Source organism: Hibiscus syriacus, unplaced genomic scaffold (genome assembly GCF_006381635.1).
Source record: "Hibiscus syriacus cultivar Baekdansim isolate YM2019G1 unplaced genomic scaffold, ASM638163v2 tig00110548_pilon, whole genome shotgun sequence".
NCBI lineage: Eukaryota > Viridiplantae > Streptophyta > Magnoliopsida > Malvales > Malvaceae > Hibiscus > Hibiscus syriacus.
In genome coordinates, this window is record NW_024062775.1 from 6,285,238 (window position 1) to 6,304,633 (window position 19,396).

Below are 19,396 nucleotides of genomic sequence, written 5' to 3' on the forward strand. Positions count from 1 at the left end.
AGGCTTTCATTCATTTACGTATATTTATGTTATTGTGTGTGTTTATGTAGGCCCGTAAAGGAATTGAACGAACATAAACGGGTATGTTCATATTCTTTTCGTTCAAGTTTAATTGAACAAATGAATAAACACGAATATAAATTAATAAAATATTTCTTATTCGTGTTCGTTCGTTAAGGAATATAGTTTGTTCGTGTTCGTTCATTTAAATAATAATTGAATATAAATGAACGAATATAAAAGATGTAAAAGAACACAATAAACGAACGTAAACGAACATAATAAATGCACATAAACAAACATAAATTAAAATATTTTTTTTCTTCTTTACTAATAATTTTAAGATTATATTTTATTTAATTATTTTAGGCTTTTTTTATTTGTATTTAAAATTAATTGAATTTTAAAATTATTTATTAGTATAAGATGAAAATTTATTGGCCTTTAATATTTTAAATGGATCTAGAGAGATTGGGCTAAACAGAAATGAATTCACGTAAACAAACATATTATCGAACGTTCACAAACGTAAATAAATGAATAAACCCTCTGTTCGTTTTCGTTCATTTAATTAAACAAACACAAAATATAGTTCATGTTCATTTGTTTGATAAATTATTAAACCACAATTACGATAATTTTTTTCTAGTTATATATAGATCTAGTTTTTATCTGATCATATTATGTTATGTTAATTCTGATTATCACTGAGATTTAGGGTTTAATCTATAACAAATCATTACTTTTTGTCTTGATTGAGATTTTAGCTGATGCTAAACCAACTTATAGGGCTTTGGGTTGGTGTAACGTTGCCATCTTTCTCTTCTTTTTGTCTTGTCAAATTTCTCTTTAAAAAAGGCTTGATTGTTGGTTTGGCAGTTACCGTAAACGATTTTGTTTAATTACACGTACCGTATACTATGCGATGTGGAAACCACATGTTGTCCCATACATTTGATGTCAACCTGCAAGAAATGCATGTCAAAATCTACTTATTTTAACAGCTATTAAGGCATATGCATCAAGAGTTATGGATCATATCAATAGGTTAGATAATTTTTATGGACCTGCAGTTGGAGACGTGGCTATCAGAACAGAGGATGCTTCAATGAGCTGATCTCTCTCATGGAGACTGCTTTAGAACTCCAACGTGCACTTATGGGGAGCACATAAAAATTTATGAATAAATTTGAGATTTATTCCTGTTCTTTGTTATCTTCCAAGTAAAAAAGAACCCAATTAGTATCAAGCAACATCCGAAGTATCTCATATGGGTGTTTGTGTATATATGGCAACATAGTGATACTTCATAAGCTTATCTGTCAAATGCAATTACCAATAGGAGGAACGCCCATCCCCTCCCACGGACCATATTGTCCACAAATCATGATAAATTGATAATATTATAGCATGCAGTGGTTCACCTGATATTCACATGACTAAAGCTTCACCCGGCTGCACCAAAATATAAACGGTAAGGAATTCATTTCAGTTTTACTTTATCTTCTGGTGCATCTGCAAACACGGCCGTGGCTTTATCCCGATCGACAGCCTCAAACTTATTCTATGCGACTTCAAGACCCAATGAGACCCTTGTGTCTTGCGTAGGACATTATCAATGTGAATGTCGAAGTGCATAGTAGTCCAGTGAGCATGACCACCTATGTTCAAACAGCATATTTTTTACTAAAATTCACGACAAAGAAAGCGAATACTTTGGGGAGATATGAAAAGAAATGTAATAGTTTGGTTCTGGTATTATATACTATGGTGATCATAGGAGACATACCCATTTAAACATGTATACATGGCCCTCCCTCCATGTATAAGGAATGCTCATTCCAAAGATTGCAGCAACCAAAGAATATATAGACAAACAAACAGTCCCAGAACTTAAGAAGAGCACTTGCTGCCACATACAGTGATAACCCGTGAACGGAAATACATGCAGATGGAAATATTCTATATCGATCGAAACCAGAACATATAAGTGCTTGGAGGCTAATTTTAGAGAAGCACCTGAATAAGCTGATTTCGATGGTTGTCAAGCTGCAACAGAATGCATTCAGAATTATCAAGATCTCATACTAGGTCCTGATATTTGAAGGCGGTAAATTGCCTCAGGGAATTTTGAAAGCTAAAGAAAACTTCCAATCAACCATCAAAACCCTCCTTCAGCAATCTTTCCACCTTATTCTTGTTTACAATAGTAATTTGTTTAGCTGATCACCTGGATATTGATATAGTCTTCTGTGTCATCAATGTGTTCACGCAGCTGGTGAGAAAAAGAATAAATATATAAGAGTATCTTTGGGATTAGAGCAGGCGTAAATGTTAAAAGTAAGGAGCATACCGTGGTCAATTTGTTCAATGTACTATCAATCTGTGTAAAGTAAGCCTGCAGAATCCAGAAAAAAAAATAAACATTTGATTTTGCATTAACTAACCAAAACCCAAGACATCAATAACCTCCAGCAACATTTCAAGCTCCTCAACTTGTTCTTGATATATTTGAACCTATAGTTGGCAAGGATGGATACCAATATGGAGCACCAGAACCACTTACAGGAGAACATGCTCCTGCCAACTTTCTCGATAAATAAAGGCCTGCCATATCATCATCATCATCATCATCGTCATCTAAAAGTTGTTCAAGTTCATCCCTGACCTAAAATATCAGAATACTTACAAAGAGTAAATCTTAAGTGGATAATCTTTCATCTATTCTTTTTATCAGTCATTCATGCCCAAAGGATTGTCAATGTTGAGTTCACTGGATAATTTATTTTAATTTTCATTCTATAATCAGCTGGACCATTATACATATTTGCCAATAAGAAAAATCTTCTCATGTTACTGCATGGGTGATGTTTATCAAAAGTCATCTGGTCACCGAAAAACTTAACCAGCTTAAAATATTTTGGCATTGAGCCAAATCAAAAACCGACAAAGAAACTATTCATCCACCAGGAGAAACTGAAATTGCACTGATGTTTAGCTTCCAGAAACCTAAACATAGTCACATACCTTTTGGACCCGATTTGTCAGCATGGTCATTGCACTTTTCAGTTTACGCACATGGTCCAAGTTACGACTTACGACTGCTAATCTGCACATAATTACAGTTCTTGCATGTAATTGAACTTATCTTACAAGCAAACCTAGAAACCATTGGCATTGAAATATGAAACTCTTGGCTATTCATTCAATAGCATTAAGTAAAAACAAATGAAAAACTATAATATGTATAACCATATTTCCATGTTATATACAAGTGATCGTTAAACAACTGAATTGCAATGCTTCATAGTATGTTGTAAGACCTTCTCTTCAACATTCTGGTTATTACAGGGGGGAAATCAAAACATACCAGTCATATCTCATTGCATTAGTCATTGATGCCTCTGCTGTTAAAACAAATTATGATCCATTAAAGTGCAGCTTGTTCCGGTGACAATCTAGACTTGCAGGTGGTAATAGTCATTCTAGCAGCTACAAAGGAAGATAACCTTGACACTGATAACACGTTTCATTTTGAACTGATACATGCACCTGCTATATTAACAGCTTTTTGCTTTGATTTCCTCTATCTCACTTAGCCTCATAACTCCAATTAAACTGCTTAGGTACCACCATAGAAAGTAATCATTATCATTAGTAAGGCAGGTTTGACAAAAGGAACAATAGAGCATTTGCTCTGACAAAAAAATACATGCAATCAAGACTTCTGCTGCAGAAAAATCATAAGCATACCCAAGTAGCTGATGAATGCTTCGACTTGTTACAACCTAAAGTCGTTATAGAATTTCACTTCTGCATAGAAAGATTGATGTATTTTCTATGGTTTCATTTATTCATGTAATACTGACTTTAATCCTTTCATCACTTTCACAAAGAACAAGCATAAAAGCATTAACACGATTACATTTGTTGAATAATAAGAAGGTAGAAAATCGATAAAATAAACTTTGCAGAACTTCGAGAGCCAAAATTCTACCTCTATAGATATATTGTATGTTGTATAAAATTCACTATTAGCTTCAAATGAAATATTTGAAAGAATAATCAGTCAGCAATGAACAAATCCAGAGAGAAAAGGTGAAAATACCATGGAGGTCAGCTCATCTAAAGCTGGATAAGTATCAGTCTCCAGCTCCGTAGTGCGCGCATCAAGAAAGCCACAAATTGCTTCTAGTGCTACTTCTAATTCCCAGAATTCAAATGGAAATTCTACATGAAACGTACCAAAATCGTGGTGAAAAAAAACAAACACTCGATAAATGATTTCAAACTAGTAGTTTTAGTATTACCATTTTCTTCTCCATTGTTTGTATAGTTGCGCAAACCAGGGTGTTCTTCTTCTCCTTGGCCTCGACATGTGAGATTTTCTTGAGGCAATCGCCTTTTAAGTTCGGCGACAATAGGTATTACATTATCATCAAATGGGGTCTCTAAGCATACCTATCACAAAAATAAAACGATCTTAATATCATATCAAATAAATATTGAAAATTACTCGATTCTACAAACTACCTCTTCTGCTGTTATTATAGCTTTAATCTGCTGGAATCAGTAAAATCAGCTTAGTTACACATCTAATTAAAACAATTTTGAAAGGAAAAACAAAATCAAAATTACCTCTAAATTGAGAACATGGCCTTTTCTCGCCCAGAATAGTGGAAGGAGGATAACATTGGATCAAGAATACGAAGATCTCTAGCATGAACCTGAAACGGCGCATATAGCTACTTATCGATGTCGAAAACCCGACTTCCCTTTGCATCTATCGAAACCAGCTCGTTGTGACCGCCGTCTTCTTCTTCACCGAAGCCACTCGAATCTTCGCCGCCGGAACCAGATACACTTCTCCTGCCATTCGAACAGAACGGAGATGAGGTTTGGAAAATTTACAGAGTTTGGGTCTTTGGATGACATAAAAGGGAGTGTCAGTGTCTATGAAGGAGAGGTGGGGGCAGATGATAAGGAGATATTTGCTGGTGCATAGGGCCTGCAATTGCTTCGGTGCTGAAAATTGGGGTTATTTGACGCCTTTAACGAATATTTATCTTTTTGACACCGTTTAATATATATTTTTTGAAGTTGTACCCTTTCGACTGAACTGATGAAAGGTGCGTTTTTGGGTACGTTTTACCCGTGTTTTCGCTGAGTTGGATGTCACGTGTGGAAGGCGCATCCCCAGGGACGCGCCTTTCGCCAGCTCGACTGCCACGTGTGGAAAGCGCATCCCCAGGGACGCTTCCATTAAATGTCAAATGCCCCCATCGTTTTCCCTAACTACCCCCTCCCCTATATAAACCCCCTCAACCTCCTCATTCTTACACCAAAATCATATTCTCCTTTTTATATAACTTAAATTCTTCAACAATTTGAGTTTTAAATTTGTTATTAGTGGTAAGAAATTTTTTTATGTTAGTATGTTTTTAAATAGTTATATTTATATTAATATATTTATGTAAATATTATTTTTATTAAAATAATATTTATATAATTATTATTTATTTAGAATTATTAATTTTTGTTTGCTAATTATTGTTTTCTACAGTTATGGAAACGAAATGCTGTTGCGATTGGATATGATCATATCTCCAGACATTTTTAGCGATATGGTATATTTTTTATAATTAATGTTAATGTTAATTTAAATTAATTTATTTTAAAGTTATTATGAATTTATTAATTTTATTTTTTATAATGTATATTATTTAGGATACTGGTCGTATTTTAGAGACTTTATTAAAAAATCCACGTATACCGACACCGGAATATTTTTTCATATTTGGCTTCTGCCGGGTTCGGGTATATTGCACAATTATAGGCGATTGCAACTCGAACCTGTCCTATTTCTGCACTAATTGAGAGGTGGAGGCCCGAGACACACTTTTCACCTTCCATGTGGAGAGGCCACAATTACATTGGAGGATGTCTCTATGCATATGGGGCTTCCGTAGACGGAAAATGAGGTGTGGTATGGCGGATGGTGATTGGCAATCAATGTGCATTGATTATCTTGGAGCTGCTCCGCCAGAGTTTAATGGAGGTAGAATAGCTTTATCTTGGTTGAAAGCTAATTTTGAGGTTTTAAATGAAAATGCTTCAGAGGATCAAGCAAAGGCATGTGCTCGGGCATATATTCTACGAATAATTGGAGGATTAAGCAAAGGCATGTGCTCGTGTAACCGAAATGCCACGTCCGCTGCAAGGGATTGGAGCTAACTCTTTCAGAGTTAATCTGCAAGAGAGGTGGTGCGATTGTGGTTTCTTTCAAGCACTCAAATATCCATGCTCATGTCATTGCTGCTTGCTCACATTCGCATTTGGACTACAAAAATTATGTTGATCCGTACCAACTTTCACAAGTATTCAAGGTATATGAATTGAGTTTCCGCCCATAGGAAACGAAAGAGACTCAAATGAGATTCAAATTTGGCTTACAATTGTACCAGATCCATTGCTATTGAGGGACTCAGGTCGTCCAAAATCTACTAGAATACATTGTGATATGGATATTCGGGAGAAGTCAACAGAACAAAACGATGTGGGCATTGTAGAAACATCGGGCACAATAGAAAAAATGTTCAGCTCTGGTATCATCATATAATCGTTAACTCTTAGTAATTAAATTATATTTAAATGAATGTTTTGTTTATAATAATTTAATGTTATTACATTTATAATTTGTCAATGTATGTCACCTAAATAATTTTTTTTAACTTTTAAATACATAAATATTTTTATATTTATTTAATATAATAAAATATTAGTTATAATTTTTTTAAAAAATAATAATAATTCCTTCTAAGTAGAGAAAATATTAAATTAAACAAATAAAAGTTATTAAAAAATTTATGTATACGATGACACATTTCATGTTCTGATTAGAGGATTAAATTTATTAAATTAAATTTTCAATAAGACTAATTCATAAATAGTAAGTCTTGAAGATTAAATATGTATTATACTAATTTATTAACTATGCATCAATATTTTCGTTAAATATTGATAAGAGATGACTAGATTGATAACATTTAAATAATTAACTGATAAAATTAATAAATCGATAATCAAAATCAAAAAAAAATAATATAACCATATGTATTATAATTTCATACATTTTTCCTATACTACAATAAAGTCAAAATGGTTTTCATATATTGTTATATCATATTAATGTAGATAATTCACTCCACCTTTAACACACATTAACAAATACATTTGATAATTTCTATAATCGAAACACTTTACATAATAATTATTAATTTATAATAATAATAAAAATAAATATTATTATTAAACAAAATACGTGACAGTCGAGCTGGCGAAAGGCGCGGTCCCGTGGATGCGCCTTCACACGTGGCATCCAACTCAGCGAAAACACGGGTTAAAGCGCGTCCCCAGAGACGCGCCTTTCTCCAGTTCAGCCGAAAGGATGCCACTTCAAGAAAATATATCAAACGGTGCCAAAAAGATATTCGTTAAAGGCGTGTCAGTTTGATTAAAGTCGAAAATTGGAGGGCAAAAGGTTTTTTAAACACACAAATACGTGACAGTCGAGCTGGCGAAAGGCGCGTCCCCGTGGATGCGCCTTCCACACGTGGCATCCAACTCAGCGAAAACACGGGTAAAGCGCGTCCCCAGAGACGCGCCTTTCTCCAGTTCAGCCGAAAGGATGCCACTTCAAGAAATATATATCAAACGGTGCCAAAAAGATAAATATTCGTTAAAGGCGTGTCAGTTTGATTAAATAGTCGAAAATTGGAGGGCAAAAGGTTTTTTTAAACACACAAGTTTCCTTGCTTTTTTTGGATAATGTGTCACTAAACTATTCTTAATTGGTATTTTCTGCCATGGAGGTCAGCTCATCTAAAGCTGGATAAGTATCAGTCTCCAGCTCCGTAGTGCGCGCATCAAGAAAGCCACAAATTGCTTCTAGTGCTACTTCTAATTCCCAGAATTCAAATGGAAATTCTACATGAAACGTACCAAAATCGTGGAGTGAAAAAAACAAACACTCGATAAAATGATTTCAACTAGTAGTTTTAGTATTACCATTTTCTTCTCCATTGTTTGTACAGTTGCGCAAACCAGGGTGTTCTTCTTCTTCTTCTTCTCCTTGGCCTCGACATGTGAGATTTTCTTGAGGCAATCGCCCTTTAAGTTCGGCGACAATAGGTATTACATTATCATCAAATGGGTCTCTAAGCAATACCTATCACAAAAATAGAACCGATCTTAATATCATATCAAATAAAAATATTGAAAATTACTCGTATTCTACAAACTCACCTCTTCTGCTGTTATTATAGCTTTAATGTGCTGGAATCAGTAAAATCAGCTTAGTTACACATCTAATTAAAACAATTTTGAAAGGAAAACAAAATCAAAATTACCTCTAAATTGAGAACAATGGCCTTTTCTCTGCCCAGAATAGTGGAAGGATAGGATAACATTGGATCAAGAATACGAAGATCTCTAGCATGAACCTGAACACGGCGCATTATAGCATACTTATCGATGTCGAAAACCCCGACTTCCCCCTTTGCATCTATCGAAACCCAGCTCGTTGTGACCGCCGTCTTCTTCTTCACCGAAGCCACTCGAATCTTCGCCGCCGGAACCAGATACACTTCTCCTGCCATTCGAACAGAACGGAGATGAGGTTTGGAAAATTTTACAGAGTCTTTTGGGTCTTTGGATGACATAAAAGGGCGTGTCAGTGTCTATGAAGGAGAGGTGGGGGGGCAGATGATAAGGAGATATTTGCTGGTGCATAGGGCCTGCAATTGCTTCGGTGCTGAAAATTGGGGCTATTTGACGCCTTTAACGAATATTTATCTTTTTGACACCGTTTAATATATATTTTTGAAAGTGGTACCCTTTCGATTGAACTGACGAAAGGCGCGTCTCTGAGGACGCGTTTTACTCGTGTTTTCGTTGAGTTGGATGCCACGTGTGGAAGACGCATCCCCAGGAACGCTCCTTTCGCCAGCTCGACTGCCACGTGTGGAAAGCGCATCCCCAGAGACGCATCTTCCACTAAATGTCATAAATGCCCCCATCCGTTTTCTCTAACTACCCCCTCCTCCCCTATATAAACCCCCTCAACCCTCCCTCATTCTTCACACTAAAATCATATTCTCCTCTTTTATATAACTCAAATTCTCCAACTATTTAAGTTTTAAATTTGTTATTAATGGTAATAAATTTATTTTTATGTTAGTATTTTTTAAATAGTTATTATATTTTATATTAATATATTTATGTAAATATTATTTTTTATTAAAATAATATTTATATAATTATTATTTATTTAGAATTATTAATTTTTTGTTTGCTAATTATATTGTTTTGTCTACAGTTATAATGGAAACGAAATGCTGTTGCGATTGGATATTGATCATATCTCCAGACATTTTAGCGATATGGTAATATTTTCTATAATTAATGTTAATATTTAAATTTATTTTTATTTTAAAGTTATTATGAATTTATATTAATTTTTATTTTTTATAATGTATATTATTTAGGATATTGGTCGTATTTTAGAGACTTTTATTAAAAATTCACGTATACCGACACCGGAACATATTTTTCCATATTTGGCTTCTGCCGGGTTCGGGGTATATTGCAACAATTATAGGCGATTGCAAACTCGAACCTGTCCTAATTTCTGCACTGATTGAGAGGTGGAGGCCCGAGACACACACTTTTCACCTTCCATGTGGAGAGACCACAATTACATTGGAGGATGTCTCTATGCATATGGGGCTTCCCGTAGACGGAAATATGATGTGTGGTATGGCGGATGGTGATTGGCAATCAATGTGCATTGATTATCTTGGAGCTGCTCCGCTAGAGTTTAATTGAGGTAGAATAACTTTATCTTTGTTGAAAGCTAATTTTGAGGTTTTAAATGAAAATGCTTCAGAGGATCAAGCAAAGGCATGTGCTCGGGCATATATTCTACGAATAATTAGAGGATTAAGCAAAGGCATGTGCTCGTGTAACCGAAATGCCACGTCCGCTGCAAGGGATTGGAGCTAACTCTTTCAGAGTTTTGAGTTTCCGCCCATAGGAAACGAAAGAGACCCAAATGAGATTTAAACTTGGCTTACAATTGTACCAGATCCATTGCTATTGAGGGACTCAGGTCGTCCAAAATCTACTAGAATACATTGTGATATGGATATTCGGGATAAGTCAACAAAACAAAAACGATGTGGGCATTGTAGAAACATCGGGCACAATAGAAAAAAATGTTCAGCTCTTGGTTCATCATATAACCGTTAACTCTTATGTAATTAATATTGTATTTAAATGAATGTTTTGTTTATAATAATTTAATGTTATTGCATTTATATAATTTGTCAATGTATGTACACCTAAATAATTTTTTTTAACTTTTAAATACAAAATTTTTTAATATATTTATTTAATATAATAATTAATATTATTAGTTATAATTTTTTTAAATATAAAAATAATTCCACATTTTAAGTAGAGAAAAATATTAAATTAAACAAATTAAAAGTTATTAAAAAATTTATGTATACGATGACACATTTCATGTTCTGATTGGAGGATTAAATTTATTAAATTAAATTTTAAATAAGACTAATTTCATAAAATATGTAAGTCTTGAATATTAAATATGTAATTATACTAATTTATTAACTTATGCATCAATATTTTCGTTAAATATTGATAAGAGATGACTAGATTAATAACATTTAAATAATTAACTGATAAAATTAATAGATCGATAATCAAAATCAAAAATAATAATATAACCATATGTGTAATATTATAATTTCATACATTTTTCCTATAACTACAATAAAGTCAAAACTGGTTTTCATATATTGTTATATCTATTAATGTAGATAATTCACTCCACCTTTAACACACATTAACAAAATACATTGATAATTTTACATTATCGAAACACTTTACATAATATATTATTAATTTATAATAATAATAAAAATAAAATATTTATTATTAAACAAAATACGTGACAGTCGAGCTGGCGAAAGGCGCGTCCCCGTGGATGCGCATTCTACACGTGGCATCCAACTCAGCGAAAACACGGGTAAAGCGCGTCCCCAGGGACACGCCTTTCTCCAGCTCAGCCGAAAGGGTGCCACTTCGAGAAATATATATCAAACGGTGCCAAAAAGATAAATATTCATTAAAGGCGTGTCAGTTTGATCAAATAGCCGAAAATTAGAGGGCAAAAGGTTTTTTTAAACACACAAGTTTCCTTGCTTTTTTGGATAATGTGTCACTAAACTATTCTTAATTGGTATTTTCTGTCACTAAATTTCTAAAAATTATAAAATAATCATTATAATTCCTATTATATTTTTGAAGCATTTGGCCCCCAACATTTCATTTTAAGGTAATAAGACCCCTAACATTAACAGAATAATCATTTTGTTCTTTATTTTTTATGGGGTATTTTAGCCATCAACGTTTCATTTTTAGGTTAAAAATTGATCTTATTTTGGAACGTTAATCGTGTGTTAACTAATAGTTTTCATCTATAGATGAAGCTTTTTGGCTTAAAGTAAAACATTGGACGCCGAAATGCCAAAAATATATTTACTTTTTTTTATTAATTCGGGGTAAGTATAAGATAATATCTGTTCAAAGATAACTCTCAACCTTTCGACATAGAACACTTATACCCCTAGCATTTATAATGCTCAAACCCGAATCCTCAAGAATAACAACAATTCTTTTACCACGAATATATTTGGTTCGTGGACAAACTACTTTGAAACAACACAGCCAGAGACTAACCACATTGAAAATTGATACAGTTTTCCAATAGCAAGAGAAAGAGCCCACAAAATCCAAGCATAAAGAGAACTTTAAAGAAATGTAACCTAATATAAGGCTAAAAAAAACGCTAACGGAAATATTAATATTTTTTAACATTTCTGATAGAACGCTATTTAAAATATTATTTTTTTCTATCAAAAATATTAATATCAGACAATACCTAAAATATTATTTTTTATACCAAAAATATTAATATCAATAATATTCATTTTAAGTAATAAAATTAATATTTTTAATAAAAAATAATATTTTAAATAAAATTCTACTAAAAATATTTAAAAAATTAATATTTTTGATAACTTCTTTCCTTATATTTTTATTAAACTGTACTACCTATAACTACAACGGCAAGGAAAAGTGTAAATCCATCATCTCAGCCGCACTCTCACAGTACTAATATTTTCTGACTACAGTCAACTGTCAGTAAACCTCGGTCTTATAATCATTAAATGACAGCGGCACCACCGTACATCACGCTCGTATTTCTCGCGATTCAATCTCTTCCTGCGAAAGTTCGAACCCCTAGATTTCATATATAAATCCAGAATTTCAGATCAGAAGACATTAAATTCCAGATCAAATAGAAAATAATAATACTAATAAATAGCTGGAAACTAAGATACAATGGAAAAGGAAAGACCATCTACTTCAGCCGCACGCAAAACGTGAACGAACCTCTTAAACTACCTTTTTTCCCTTTGGAAAGAGCAGCAAGATCACCACTAGAAACCCTAGTTTTTCCAGGCATCGAATCGATGTCGATTTGAACCTTTGAAATTTGGTTGTTTTAGGAGATCGATTAGGAGAGCAAAAAAAACTCGATTAGCGATCGTCATATTTTACTTTCTGTTTGAGAGTTGAAGGGATTTTTTTAGCGGTTTTTATTCATTCATGAAGAAGTGTCGTCATTGGCAGAGGATTCTAATCCTCTCCTTTCTCTCTTTCTTTGTATTCGCCCAATTCGTATTGGTTTCGCAGAGACTTAAACCCATAGCTTTTATTGGTAATATTCTTCAAATCTATTGATTTTAGATTAATGAAAAGTACTTGATAGTTTGAAGTTGAAACAGGCAACCTTATTTGTGTTAAAGAGAAATTTTGATATTTTTGTGTTTGCCCTTTTGTATTTTTATTTAATTTAACTGTCGAGATGTTGACTGTTCTTGTTTTTGCATTTATGATTCTATTAAAGCAGGGCGGAAGGATTTTGTGGGGGAATTAACCAGTATTGTACGGATCTCTCTTGCTTGGATCTATTGTATACTGTTTTTTTTCCTTTCATTTTTTGGTCTATTTCTAATGAGTTCATTTGCTTTGTTTGATACAGAAGTATAACACAGATGATAGAAGACTTAATGCAATTGAACAGGTAGCTTTGAGATTTATGAATCTAGTGCAATTTGCTTTGAACATTTTTTTCCTTGAAATGGTTTTTGACAGATTGCATTCCTGTCTTTGTTGATTTGTTATTTAGGAAGCTGCCAAAGGACTGAAAGGTCCAAAAGTAGTTGTTTTCAAAGAGAATGATTTTAGTTCTACAGTTGATCGCATGTCTGATGGGAATCATGATTCGGATCGACCAAGGGATCCAAAAGATGCTGATATTCTAGAAATGAAAGGTGAGTATTACTTGGATGCATAAAGCGTCTTTTATGATTGACTCAACATTACTCTGTTTTGCTCTACTTTATAGATTCAGAAACTTATGGTAAAGGGAACGATGAGCATCCAAATATGCAGAATATAATACAGATGAACTCCAGGGAAAAGGTATGTATTTGAATTGTGAAGTGTGATGAGATGCTGGTATTGAGATGGTTGCAGTATTGTATGCTTTTTTATTCTTGTGGGTGAAAGCAAATGTTGGTTTTCTAGATCTCTCATTCTTTCTGAATCAATACAAAGAGTAGATTTGGTTTGCTGCACCAAAAAACTGAGCTGGTATTGAGATTATAAATGTATTTCAAATTTCAGCGGACCATCCCCTTATATCAATTTGTATCACAATCCCCTTTCGTGGTATTTGAATTTGCTTCCCACTAAATTTACAATGTGTATTGATTTGCTTAATGCAAAAACTGGTGAAACAATGGGTCATATCTAATGTCTGGGCTATGCCAGAATACAGTACGAGAATAAGAGAAAAGGAAGGCTATTTTTCCACCACAAATTTCTTTGGTAACATTGCCATCAAATTGATGCCTGATGGTTATTGTTCTTATTGGGTGGTGCGGGGGTGGGATGGGGATGTGGGTAGTTTTTTTTTTTGCAAAAATGGTCATAGCTAGAGCAGGTCATGTTAGTTTTAATATGTTTGTAACATATAGTTAACACTAATTTATTTGTTGCAGGAGCAATACAATCAAAAAACTGATAGCCACGATCAACGTTTCCAGTCTCAATCACACAAGGTAACAGATGAGAAGGTAAAGCAGATGAGAGATCAGGTCATTAGAGCAAAAGTGTACCTAAATTTTGCACAGCCTGGTCATAATAACCACTTGCTGAAAGAGCTGCGAACACGAATTAAAGAGGTTGAACGGACAGTCGGTGAAGCCAGCATGGATTCAGAACTGCCAAGGAGGTAAAAAATGGAAATAATTCTTTAATAATATTTTTATGAATGTATTTTGTATTCAATAATAAACCCGAATTGTTGAATACTATTAAGTGAATTGCTTAAATTTAGGGTTGCATTGTGTCGTCTGAACTTTATATCTGAAGAACGTCTGAATTTCAGGGTTTCACAGAAAATGAGATCTATTGAGGTTTTGTTGGCTAAAGCAAGTCAAGTATTCCCTGACTGCTCTGCGATGGCCAGAAAAATTCGTGCCATGGCTTATAATGCTGAAGAACAGATTCGGGCACGAAAGAGTGAAGAGTCGTATCTTGTTCAACTTGCTGGAAGGACTACCCCTAAAGGCCTTCACTGCCTCTCCAGACAGCTGAATATTTTTCCCTTCAACCCGAGGAAAGGCAGTTCCCTAACCAAAAAAAAATTAATGATCCAGACCTTTATCACTATGCAGTATTTTCTGACAATGTCCTCGCTTGTGCTGTGGTTATTAACTCCACAATTTCATCTGCAAAGGTAAGATGCCTTTGACAACTTTCATTATTTGCTCTTTTGATTTTCAATAAATTTCAATATTTTATTTTATGATATTAAACATAGTTGCTTATAAAAAGTGTTTGCCATTCTAAACAATCACATAACAGAATTGTGAGGATAAATCAAGCTAGGAAGCTTTGTGTGCTGTGGTTTTACATTTCTGGACAATAATTGATACATTTGGAATTTATAATGAATAGTAATGGATTGAGCTTTTCCAAAGTTGCCATGGAGTTCTTTATCCTTTCCTTTATACACTAAGCTTATCCTAATTGCCATTAGATCAATTTCCCCTTTAAAAAGACAATACAATTCTGTCATTACTCCTTTTACTTTGATGAATTAGCTACAGTTGACTCAGGATTGTCCCCTTGATTTACCTGTTAGTGGATGTAATATACCCTGGTTAACTAATACATGCTTATGCAGGAGCCGGAGAAAATTGTTTTTCATGTGGTAACCGATTACCTCAACCTCCCAGCAATTTCAATGTGGTTTTTATTAAATCCTCCTGGAAAAGCTACAATCCATATTCAGAGTATAGAAAGCTTTGATTGGTTGTCTACCAAGTATAACTCAACATTGAAGGAACAAAAGTCCTATGATCCAAGATTTACTTCAGCCATCAACCATCTGCGGTTCTATCTGCCAGACATCTTTCCAGCACTGAATAAGATTGTTCTCTTTGATCATGATGTGGTAGTGCAAAGAGATTTAATTGAAATTTGGAGTGTTGACATGAAGGGGAAAGTAAATGCAGCTGTAGAGACTTGTCTGGAAAGTGAAGCCTCTTTTCGTTCGATGCCTATTTTATTGAACTTTTCAGACCCATTTTTGGGTAAGAGGTTTAATGCTAATGCCTGCACATGGGCATTTGGTATGAATTTGTTTGATCTCCAAGAATGGAGAAGAAAAAAGTTAACCATGCTCTACGGAAGTTACCTGCAACTGGTATGGGGCTTGTACTTTCCTTCGTTTGTTTTTTCTTTCACTCTGTGCTTATAAAATATGCTTGAGAATTTATTTCGGCTCTATTTAATCTGAAGTTGCATATTGATTCATTGAAAAGATAGTTAATGTCATCTGGTGCTTTAGCTTGTTTCTGTCAATTGGAATTGTTATCAGCTTGATAAATAGAGATTTTACCTAAAGTTTATCCGTCTAAATTTTCAAAATAGATCTTCTTTCTTACCCCTTTTCCTCTGTTCCAGAAAGTTCTATATCTATCTAAACCACTAGCACTGTCTTAATGTGAATGGTGAACAATGACAAACAAAAATCTTTGTGGTTCTGAATTTATCCTGCCCTAAGAATCATTATCATCTAGCTTATACATTCATATTAGTTCTTTGAAGTATTTTGCATGCTGTAGTATATCTGCTCCTAAATTGATTTAATTTATGTATTTATATTCAATTCAATGTTCGGGAAATAAACTTTTATGGATGTGAAACTTGTGCCCTGTGCATCACGAGTTTGACACTTGTTGTTTGCTTCCTGATGTATCCGTAGCATTATTTTGAATTGATACCATTGCTTTTTTTCTTTTTTGACGCCGTATTGTTCTATTCTGATGAATCTGTAAGAATACTAATTCAAAGCTGGTTGTCAATATTTATTGTGCATAGCATAATTATAACAATGTTTTTACGGTAGGTATCCAACATGGTGCGTGCTGTATGTTTCTCATGCTTGTTTGTGTGGTGGTTTTGTGCAGGGACTTAAGAGGCCATTGTGGAAGGCAGGAAGCTTGCCCTTAGGTTGGATTACCTTCTACAACAATACCGTGGCTTTAGAAAGGAGATGGCATGCACTAGGGCTCGGCTATAACTCTGGCCTTCGGAGGGGTGATATCGAGCAGGCGGCAGTTATACACTATGATGGAGTCATGAAACCCTGGTTGGAAATAGGAATTGCTAAATATAAAGGTTATTGGAGCAAACATTTGTTGTACGACCTCCCTTACTTACAGAAGTGCAATATCCACGAATAATTGAAGATTTCGAAGCATACAAGTGGAATTATTTGATTCATAACACATTACCAGTTGCATCACTCGGAAACCATTCCTATTAATCCGATTCTTTAACGATCTTTCATGTAATTTTTTGACTCATTCTTCTCCCCAAAATAGTTCAGGCGGCAGTAACATTTCAGGGGTTGAGTAAATTTGTGGCAGTGGCCAAAGCTAATAAGTTTCTGTAGGATGCTCTGCATTGCAGGTATACGTCTGTACATAATTTTGATATAATCACAATTCCACTAGGTTCCAATACGGATACTTGAAATGAAAGAGGAAGCAAGTAAACTTTTTATTGTTATGAAGATTTGTTCACTTTCAGGCTATTGTTTTCTTTGCTAATTTCATTACAGGTCCCTCTTCACAACGAGAATTGCAAAGCTCTTGAAAATGGGAAATCAATTTAAATAATTCTATGGTCATTAACTTTGTCGTGTTATGATATGACCACCACAGAACGCTCCTGGATCAATCTTTGTTATATAGAAGGGATGACATCACACGTGGATGAATTTGGTTGGTTCTATTTAGATATGGGATAACAAAACGAGGGACATTCTATCTACCATCTGTCCGGTGTGATACTTGACCAATTAATCTTTGTAGACGTTGTTTTAAAAGGTCTATGAAATCAATTGGCACCCTCCGGATCCAACTGCCGCTGTTCTTGAAAAATCTTCAAACTGAAGCAAAGAATCCATGGCAACCATGTCGGCTACTGCCACCACCCCTACAGCCCTTGTACACAAGCCACTGCCGAGTGTTGCATCGCCTGTTGCCATTGGTAAGAATTTTCTGGTTCTTAAATTGAAAGGGTCATCTCCATTTTCACCTCAAACTGCAAATTTTACTTCCAGGGTTGCCGACAATGGCAAAGAAGGGGAACGTGAAGGTGATGTGTAGCATGGAGAAGAAGGGTACTTCATTTCCAGAGGAGAATGGTTCAACTATGGGCAAAAGTGCATCTTTGGTGGCAGCAGCTTGTGCAGCGACCGTGTCGAGCCCAGCCATGGCTTTAGTGGATGAGAGAATGTCGACCGAAGGAACCGGACTTCCCTTTGGATTGAGCAACAACAACACTCTCGGGTGGATTTTGTTCGGTGTATTTGGCCTGATTTGGGCACTCTACTTTGTCTACACTTCCTCCCTTGAAGAGGATGAGGAGTCTGGATTGTCGCTCTAAACGCCAAACCTTTTTCCTTTTCCTTTGATTGTTGTTCATTGCAAAAATCATGTGTTCGGATGAATGTAGGAAATGGAAATCAAAGGAGTTTGGCTTTCCTATGTTGTAATAGAACTAATACTTTTCTCTTTTCATGGATGAAGTTTGCTCTGTTATCCTCTTTATTTTTGTTTGTCTCCATTGTTCCCCCGTTTGATGCTTGTTGGGCTTACATTAACATGTACAACAGGGAATTCGCCGCAACTTCTCTATGATATAATCATAATTAATCATTATAAAATACATGGTAAACTATGCATTTAGTATCTAAACTATCAGTTTTAATCCGTTTTACTTAAAGTTTCATTTTTTTCAAAATTATACAAACATTTAGTTTTGATTTCATCTTACTATACTGCACACATTTAGTACATAAACTATAAGTTTTGACTCGTTTTAGTACCTAAACTTTCATTATTTCCAAAATTTAAAGTTAAATTTTGATAAAATGAAATAAAAATTAAAGTTTTTAACAGCGAATACTAAAATGAAACAATAACTAAACTTTAGGTATGGTTTTGAAAAAATTGAAAATCAAATACTAAAACAGACCAAAATTAATAGTTTAAATTTTAAACACGTAATTTACCCTAAAATACAAATCAACAAATCAAAAGTTTTTTTGAATCTAAATCAAAATAACCCATATATAAAGAGACTTGAATCAAAATAAATTTAAATTAAGAACATACATGCACTATTTTATAGATGATAAAATTCGAACATTATTCAGAGTTAATTCAAAGTACAAATAGATATATTAATAATCAAAATAAGTTTTAAAACAATACTATATTATAACACTTAAATCAAAATAAATTTGAAATATTATTTTTAATTAAAATATATTTTATTAAATTAGATTCTCACTTCGTCCGTAGTTCCATTTCATTACCACCCTGTATATATACTACACTGCGGCAATATTTGAAATTAGAGCTCATTTGCGGCCAAGAGAAAACAAGGCTGTGTCTTGTACTTGATCTTTTGTTTCTCGAATGCTTTCCAAGCTTGCTTCACGGTCAACTTCTCCGGCGAGCGGTACGTTTGGTTTCATTGTTTTTCCTTCACTTTTGCTTAAAAAATATTCTCGAGTTTCTACACTGTCAAATCTACTGTTTGCACTTTACTGCCTATCACATGTTCGGAATGATGCCTCAATGTACATGTTCATAAG

General features: G+C 34.1%; 2 protein-coding genes and 1 pseudogene across 2 annotated transcripts; 2 read left to right on the plus strand and 1 right to left on the minus strand.

Moving 5' to 3' along the window:
• Positions 1–722: 722 nt before the first annotated feature.
• LOC120130834 lies at positions 723–8,801 on the minus strand (annotated as a pseudogene).
• A 3,896-nt stretch (positions 8,802–12,697) lies between these two features.
• Positions 12,698–17,275, plus strand: LOC120130573 (probable galacturonosyltransferase 6). Its single transcript, XM_039147786.1, is given in 10 exon segments — positions 12,698–12,868; positions 13,061–13,095; positions 13,193–13,234; positions 13,340–13,484; positions 13,559–13,635; positions 14,262–14,449; positions 14,606–14,802; positions 14,805–14,956; positions 15,407–15,928; positions 16,695–17,275. Coding segments are annotated over 10 exon segments (1,746 nt in total). The 5' UTR covers positions 12,698–12,756; the 3' UTR covers positions 16,971–17,275.
• A 323-nt stretch (positions 17,276–17,598) lies between these two features.
• LOC120130574 (photosystem II reaction center W protein, chloroplastic-like) lies at positions 17,599–18,309 on the plus strand. Its single transcript, XM_039147787.1, has 2 exons — positions 17,599–17,781; positions 17,855–18,309. Exons 1-2 carry the CDS (start codon positions 17,697–17,699, stop codon positions 18,178–18,180), a joined length of 411 nt encoding a protein of 136 aa, XP_039003718.1. The 5' UTR covers positions 17,599–17,696; the 3' UTR covers positions 18,181–18,309.
• Positions 18,310–19,396: the final 1,087 nt, after the last annotated feature.